General features: G+C 60.3%; 1 protein-coding gene across 2 annotated transcripts in view; it reads left to right on the forward strand.

Annotated features, from left to right (window-relative positions):
* TMEM18 (transmembrane protein 18) overlaps positions 1 to 3,821 on the forward strand; it is a 4,071-nt gene extending 250 nt beyond the window's left edge. Inside the window, exons 2-6 of one of the 2 annotated variants that reach the window (XR_001362324.1) lie at positions 612 to 732; positions 1,709 to 1,763; positions 2,258 to 2,351; positions 2,434 to 2,640; positions 3,056 to 3,820. Coding sequence is in view for 1 of the 2 variants with exons in the window: in XM_005867257.2 (XP_005867319.1) it covers positions 612 to 732; positions 1,709 to 1,763; positions 2,258 to 2,351; positions 2,434 to 2,583 (420 nt within the window). In the remaining variant the exon portion in view is untranslated. Of the gene's footprint in view, positions 1 to 611; positions 733 to 1,708; positions 1,764 to 2,257; positions 2,352 to 2,433 lie in introns of both variants that reach the window. The other variant, XM_005867257.2, reaches the window with a different exon arrangement.
* Positions 3,822 to 8,161: the final 4,340 nt, after the last annotated feature.

Consider the following 8,161-nt stretch of genomic DNA (forward strand, 5'->3'; position numbering starts at 1 on the left):
GGGGTCCTGGTCTGCAGCCGGGTCGGGGCAGGGCGTGGATCCGAGCACAGCGGGGCATCTGGCCGTGGGGTGAGGACCTGCCCACCGTGAGGTTGCGCAGACCTGGGCTCGCAGCACTGTTTGCAGGCTGGGGCAGGGCAGAAGGAAAAGCAAGTCTTGCCATTGGGGTGGCTCGGATTTCTCAAGGTCTTAAGTCCTGGTTTAGGGGCTTGAAATAGGGGTCTTGAGGGGGCGTAACCAAGTGCATCTCCTGAACAAGCCACTGACTTCCTCCTCCTTCCTGGGACAGTGACCCGTAGGGTCCACTCGCCTCACAGTGTGACAGCTCCACAGACCCCAGGGCCGGCCTCTGTCCCCAGCATTAGACCCTGAATTCCTGAATACCGGGGGCCATGGTAGCCATGGAGGGGTCCTGGTTCCCTCCTTCCCTTCCTGCTCCCCCCCCTCTTCTCTGAGGCCCGGGGTCGGGGGCCTCTCTGGACGCCTTGCTCAGTAGCCCCAGAAGTAAGTGCTCAGGAGTGAGGGGTCACTGACTCCCCACTGACCCTGGAGACCTGAGGCCTGGCCCCCGAGGGAGTTGATGTTGACGAGTGTCCAACGTGTGTCCACAGCAGATAGACTGGACGGAGCCCTGGCTCCTCGGCCTGGTCGTCTTCCACGCGCTCTGCCTGCTGCTCACCTGTGTGTCCTCCCGGCGATACGAACTGCAGGTCGGGCACTTCCTGTGCCTCGGTGAGTGGAATGGACAGAGCTGCGTGATGCGCCTTGCGTGTTCTCAGCATGTAGCGTGTTCCCGGGGCCCAGCCCTTCTGTTTGAGGCTCTACTCTTAGTCTCAGGGCTCGCCCTGATTTCTCTCTCAGGAATTCCAGAGGTAACGTAAATTTGTGGGTATTGTATTTGAAAGGAATCTACCGAGCACCTGCCTTACCAGGGAGGGGTCGGTACCAGTTGCACAAGACGAGTCAGGGTTAGTGAGATGCTGATATTTACAAGCTTTTCCCCATGGGCGGAGCGCCGTGCTGCTGGCTCCGGCAGGGAGGGTGCGAGCTGGGAAGGACACGTGCACAAATCAGCGTCCCTGCGGCTGGGGTTCCTGCTGCCCTGGCTTGGCCCCCAGTGCTGCTGCTCACAGGGCGGCCCCTCTTGTCGGAATCGCAAGGTCCGGGCTCCGCGGCTCTAGGCCCTGCTGCCCAGCGTCCCGTTGGCCTGACCTGTGTCTGAGGCATGAGGAAACGGGGCAAATAGCGCGGCGGCTCTTGGTTTTCGGGCAGAAGACTGAGTCCTGGGGCATGAGGAAACGGGGCAAATAGCCAGCGCGGCGGCTCTTGGTTTTCGGGCAGAAGACTGAGTGCTGAACAGCTCTGCATGGTTTCACTGAGACGTGAAGACTGACGTGTGTGGACCTGGTTTCCTTTCGGTTACGGGTGTCCTGACGTTTTAGTTTTATAATTGTTCTCTGTTGCTGAACAGCTCTGCATGGTTTCACTGAGACGTGGAGACTGACGTGTGTGGACCTGGTTTCCTTTCGGTTAAGGGTGTCCTGACGTTTTAGTTTTATAATTGTTCTCTGACGTTATATCTAAAGGAGAAATTCCATTTCTCCTCGAACTCTTGCTGTCTTGTGTTTACACTGAGCATGCATCTGTAGAGGATGTTTCCACAGACTCATGGTCAGTCACGCAGGTTCTAACGCGGTTTCTCTTGCAGTCACCCTGGTCTATTGTGCTGAGTACATCAATGAAGTGGCCGCCATGAACTGGAGGTGAGCCCGGTCGGGGCAGGTCGCTGTCCGGCTTCTGCTTTTTGGCACGAGCACCTGCATGCAGCACAGCAGCCTCTGCTCGGACAGGTTTAGGCTGAGAAGCGCTCCTCACACATTCCTACTGGCAGTGCCAGCTGAAAACGGGGTGATGCTGGCCATGACCTCGAGGGAGAGAGAGGTCAGGGGCTGTTGAAAGTGATGTTAGCGGCAGAGTAAGGAAGTGGCCTGATGGAGTTGGTGCGCGTGGGCCGAGTGGAGAGCACGCTGCAGCCTCTCCCCCCTCCCGGGACCACCATGTCCAGTGTCGGGGCCTCAGCTCCGCCTCCACCGGACGTCAGGGTCTGACCATGTAGGACCCGAGGGCCGGTGCCGTCATCGGGGGTGGGTTCTGCCTTCGTGACCTGAGACCTCCAGAAGCCTCACACTAAGTAGAGAACGTCATTTAAAACATTGTTTCGCTACGCCAAGTGATTTTTAAATTTTTCTTGAAACAGGTCATTTTCGAAATACCAGTATTTCGATTCGAGGGGGATGTTCATTTCCCTGGTGTTTTCGGCGCCGTTGCTCCTCAACGCCATGATCATTGTGGTGCGTACTTACGACTGCTGCATCCTCGCTTTCCCTCTGTACATGTTCCCAGTGTGAACGCTCTCCAAACTCCTGCTTTCAGATCATGTGGGTCCGGAAGACGCTGACTGTGATGGCCGACCTCAAGGCCCTGCAGCAGAAGGTGAAGGAGAGGAGGAAGAGGAGGAAGGGGAGTAGTGGCGCAGCGGCCGCAGCGTTCCTGGAGCTGTCCCGTCGCCGTCTTGAGAACTAAGTGCTGGCGTGGCAGGCCCGTCCCAGCAGCCACCGTCGTTTGTAAAGATGGTTTTCGTCGCGACACTGTTTTGTCTGCAGCTAATTATGCTCAGGTTGTCTTTGCCGGTCGGTTATGTGACCTGGGCTCCTGCAGGATTACGATGTGTGATAATAATCCCCACAAGTCATAGTGTCCAGGGTGTTACCTCGGTCGCAGCGACAGGTGGGCCACGAGGCTCCGGCACGAAGCCCATGTGGAGGACGGAGCTGGGCCTTTCTGGAGCCGGCTCTCGGAGGAGTCACGTAGCCAGCTGGGAGCTGGTCCAGCCGCAGCGCGAGTTGAAAGTCCCTGTCGCTACAGTGCAATGCTGGTGGGACGAAGGCACCGGCGTTGGTGGGCCAGGGGTTCTCCTTCACAGGCCGCTGTCCGGCTTTCTCCACCAGCAGAGAGTAGCGAGGCCACGGCCACAGCTGAGGCCCCGGGGTCTTCAGGGCCTTGGAAATCAGCACAGTGGCCCTGCACAGACCGGACACTCGGGTCCTCACCAGCCCCTGGTATGAAGCTAAGTGTCTACACGTCTCAGCCCCTCTCCACACGCTCCGGGGGGATAAGGCCCCCGCGGTCCCGTCAGCCGCTGAGCGCCTGGGTGATTGACAGCAGGTGCCCCTTCAGAACAGTGTCACTCACGTCACAAACTAGCGGATTTGAAATAAAAAACCAACACAGCAGCTGCCCACGCTGTAGAACACACTCTCCCATGTGTTCAAAACAAACACCCGTGGGCTGTGTCCTGGACTGGAGCCTCCAGTTAAACTGAACAGATAGCACTGAGCTAAGCAGTTCCCAGCGTGTCTGTGAAGGGTATTAACTCCATGTAAAACGGTCAGACTGATTCACACGCCTGGGCACCGTCACGTGTCACCGCTTTCCCGGGTCCCCTGCTTCGCTCCCAGCGCGGTGTGGCCCCAGGCGTGTGACGCTGAGTGGTCACTGGCGGGGTGGGCGTCCTCCATCAGCCCCCAGATGACCTGACCCAAATGACAGCAGTGCCAAGGCAGAAACAGGGACCTTGAACGGGACCCTGGAAGCGAGGTCCTGGCAGGACGCTACGTCTCAGCATCCTGGACCCTTCCCGCGAGGCCGGGCCCTGGGAACACCAGCTCTGCCCTGGGATGAAGCAGAACAGGGCTCCTTGCTGCTCCTTTACGGTTTGATTCCCGGTCAGGGCACAGGCCTGGGTCTCGGGCTCAATCCCTAGTGGGGGGCGTGCAGGAGGCCGCCCGTCAATGATTCCCCCCCTCTCTGAAATCAATAAAGATATATTTAAAAAAGAACTCAGTTTATACTTGGCATGTAATATAAAGATTCACAATTCTGAAATATATTTAGTAGACATTGGTGGAATTTTGTCTTTAATTTCTTTTAGCATAACGTTCAGCCTCATCCACACGGCACTTGCCTTTGTAGTGAAGCTGATGATCGGCTGGAGTTGGGCTGGTGACCAGGGACCAGGGGAGATGTTCACCCCCTGGAATCTGCCCCGAGCGGAGGGACTAAGGTTCCTGGGACTTCGGGCCTTTCCTGGTCCCAGGGTTTCATCAGGGGCGAGGGGAGCCAGGGGAGAGAGTGGCTGCTCAGGGTCCTGCCCTCCCCCTCCCCGTGATTCCCTGTCTGCTGGCTCCGGCAGGAAGCAGAGCCTGTGCAGGGAGGTGGTGGGCCTGTGCTGCTTGCAACTGCGACCAGAGGAGGGCGTCCTGGCTCCATCATCTTTTAGTAGAAACGGGAGTTAGAGGAAAGGGCTCCAGCAAATGAAAGAAACACGTCTGTTGTAGGAATCCCGTCCTCGGGCTCGGAGGCCAGACTCCGGTTTTCACGACAGCGACCAGTGAGCTGAGTAATGGGCAAAGCTAAAGAAAAAAGCTGCTGTCATTTGGGATTTTCCCAAGATTCAACTTCAAAAAATAAACAAGGTGAAGGCTGTGGGGGTCTTTGTGTCCCAATATCCCCGCTAAGAAAACCCCAGTTTCCAGGAAATGGACAGTAGGTGGCGCCCAAACTGCAGTTTCCAGCCACGTGCACGTCCTGCTGGTTTGGTTTTCACTCGCTTCAGACCCTTCCTGGCAGCATCACTGAGGAGGCCCTGCTGTCCGAGGGCACCGCCTGCCTCCCCGGCTGATGGCCGCCCCTCCGGGAAGAGGGCTGGGACCTGCCCTGTAACGGCTCCGGGTCACAGACCAGCGGCCCCTCCTCCCCAAGGCTCTGCTGTTGAGGGGCCGCGTGGTCCCAGGGACGTTCCATTGGCATCTTACGCGTTTCATTATCATTTTGCATGAAATCCCTGTAAGGCCTGCAAAGCCTTTCCTTCCACTTGTAGAAAAGCCATCTCACAACTCAGAGCTGGGGAGACACGGCTGCAAGGCCGGAGGGGGTTCAGGTCCGCAGGCGCCCCTTCCCGACGGCCCCACAGGCCTCGGGGTGGGAGAGACACATGCGATTTCATTGACTTCACATTAATGTTGGTTATTTCAACTCTGATTTTCAGCTCATGCTAAATACAGGTCCTTTGCTGGGGCAGGTGTGGGGTGAGGCGAGGGTCTCCCATGGCAACGGGCGACTCGGATAAGCAGGCGAGCGTCTTCCCCCTGAGAACATGGGCTCACCTCCAAGTACCAGGTGCGGGATGCAGCCCCCCAGGTACCAGGTGAGGGATGCAGCCCCCCAGGTACCAGGTGAAGGATGCAGCCCCCCAGGTACCAGGTGAAGGATGCAGCCCCCCAGGTACCAGGTGAAGGATGCAGCCCCCCAGGTACCAGGTGAAGGATGCAGCCCCCCAGGTACCAGGTGAAGGATGCAGCCCCCCAGGTACCAGGTGAAGGATGCAGCCCCCCAGGTACCAGGTGAAGGATGCAGCCCCCCAGGTACCAGGTGAAGGATGCAGCCCCCCAGGTACCAGGTGAAGGATGCAGCCCCCCAGGTACCAGGTGAAGGATGCAGCCCCCCAGGTACCAGGTGAAGGATGCAGCCCCCCAGGTACCAGGTGAAGGATGCAGCCCCCCAGGTACCAGGTGAAGGATGCAGCCCCCCAGGTACCAGGTGAAGGATGCAGCCCCCCAGGTACCAGGTGAAGGATGCAGCCCCCCAGGTACCAGGTGAAGGATGCAGCCCCCCAGGTACCAGGTGAAGGATGCAGCCCCCCAGGTACCAGGTGAAGGATGCAGCCCCCCAGGTACCAGGTGAAGGATGCAGCCCCCCAGGTACCAGGTGAAGGATGCAGCCCCCCAGGTACCAGGTGAAGGATGCAGCCCCCCAGGTACCAGGTGAAGGATGCAGCCCCCCAGGTACCAGGTGAAGGATGCAGCCCCCCAGGTACCAGGTGAAGGATGCAGCCCCCCAGGTACCAGGTGAGGGATGCAGCCCCCCAGGTACCAGGTGAGGGATGCAGCCCCCCAGGTACCAGGTGAGGGATGCAGCCCCCCAGGTACCAGGTGAGGGATGCAGCCCCCCAGGTACCAGGTGAGGGATGCAGCCCCCCAGGTACCAGGTGAGGGATGCAGCCCCCCAGGTACCAGGTGAGGGATGCAGCCCCCCAGGTACCAGGTGAGGGATGCAGCCCCCCAGGTACCAGGTGAGGGATGCAGCCCCCCAGGTACCAGGTGAGGGATGCAGCCCCCCAGGTACCAGGTGAGGGATGCAGCCCCCCAGGTACCAGGTGAGGGATGCAGCCCCCCAGGTACCAGGTGAGGGATGCAGCCCCCCAGGTACCAGGTGAGGGATGCAGCCCCCCAGGTACCAGGTGAGGGATGCAGCCCCCCAGGTACCAGGTGAGGGATGCAGCCCCCCAGGTACCAGCTGACGGGCGAGCTCCTCACTCAAAAGAAAGCAGACCCACTCCCTCTGTCACGTCCCTTTAAAGCCGCGGTGGCCAAGCAGCCGGAGCATCCAGCATGTGGCACTAATCTAGGCTATGACGGCTCCATCACTGACCTGCCTCATTGGCAGCGTCTGACGACGCCCACCCCTCCGTGCAAATACGTGGATCCGTTCCAGAGTCACTCCCAGGTCCTGGGCCCAGAGAAGCGTTACCGCACGCCAAGCACCGGATGCTCTGAGGACTTACTATGCTAAGTTCCCGGTTTGGGGCCGCACACGCCCGAGGATGGAGAGCTGTAGCAAAAGGGATTCCGAAGACCCAGCGAGGAGGCCGTCCGTGCTGGTCCATAGACGGTGCCTGAAGTCCCAGGTGTCCTGGGAGCCTGCGGGGCGGAGCCGTCCTCGATCGCGAGCATGGACACTGTCCAGGCTGCTGCCCTCCGCCAGCTGCAGCCCAGTGTCAGCTCCGGCTTCCGGGCGGGGTCCTCGCTGCCGTTCGCCTGTGGAGTCTCCTGGACCGTCATGGAGGAAGCTCCAAGCGGCCTCCCTCCCGGTCCCCAGCCTGGCACTCAACACGGGGCTTGTCCCAGTCCCCATTCACACCGCCAGCTGTCACTGCTCCTGTGACCAGCATCGACCTGTGGTCAGTAGCCTGAGGCTGGGGGTCTGCACTGGGGCACCCGGGGCGGCAGGCCCTGCAGCCCCCTGGGGTCCAGGAGGAGCCGAGTGGGACCGCGGCTGCTGGGACATCCAGGGCCAGCGATGTGGCTGCAGCCGAGGCCCACGAAGCCACCAGGACATCTTACTTGATACTTCCTTGCCCCCCCCCCCCACACACCTGTGGGAGTGCCTGGCCCCTGACCAGTCACCAAGGCAGCCCTCCCACCCACCCTCCACCTGACCTCTGCCCCTCGGTCGCTGCAGACAGCATTGGTCTCTGGGCCTGTCAGGCTGCCGGGTCCCAGAGGCCTAAGGCAGCGAAGGGTCATTTTGGTCACGTGACGTACGCAGGTCACGGTGGCTTCTCCACATTGTCATCGTCCCCATTCCTGGTCCCAGCCGCCTGAGCCTGGCCTCTGCCCACACAGAGGGAAGACCATCTCCCGTGCCCAGGACGCCCCTGGGCTGTCCCAGAACAGGCAGGGCACCCGCTCCCACCACAGGGCGCCTGTCCCACATGGGACAGAGCCAGGGCGGCGGGCAGTGTGGGCACCGCCACAGCCTGTGGCCCGTCCTTGTGACTGCATGGTGTGGGGTGGATGGGATGGGGCAAGACGGGCCGGACACGCCCTGGAGCCAACCTCCCGCGGTCCCTCCCCTGCTGCTGCACCTGGGGCGGCACCGCGGCTCGAAGGGTGTCTGTGGAGTGAGCGGGGTCCCTCCGGAAGGTGGGGTCCCTCGGACTGGCCTGCAGGGATCGGGACGAAACTAGCTCCCCGACATCCCTTGAGGGGTCCTGGAGCGCGAGGGTGATTCTCAGGTGACGCACCCCGGAATGGGGCTCCCCCCCTCTGGTTCCGGGGTGTATCACCCGAGAACCGCCGCTGCAAGTCACCGCAGCTCAGCAGCTCCTGCGTTGAGCATCTGCTCCCTGGTGGTCAGTGCGCGTCATAGCTACCGGTCGGACGGTCAGACGGTAGCTTAGCCTTTTATAGATATAGATATAGATGATATAGATATAGATATAGATATAGATATGCACAGCCCATGGACATGGGCAGTGGGG

Source organism: Myotis brandtii, unplaced genomic scaffold (genome assembly GCF_000412655.1).
Source record: "Myotis brandtii unplaced genomic scaffold, ASM41265v1 scaffold247, whole genome shotgun sequence".
NCBI lineage: Eukaryota > Metazoa > Chordata > Mammalia > Chiroptera > Vespertilionidae > Myotis > Myotis brandtii.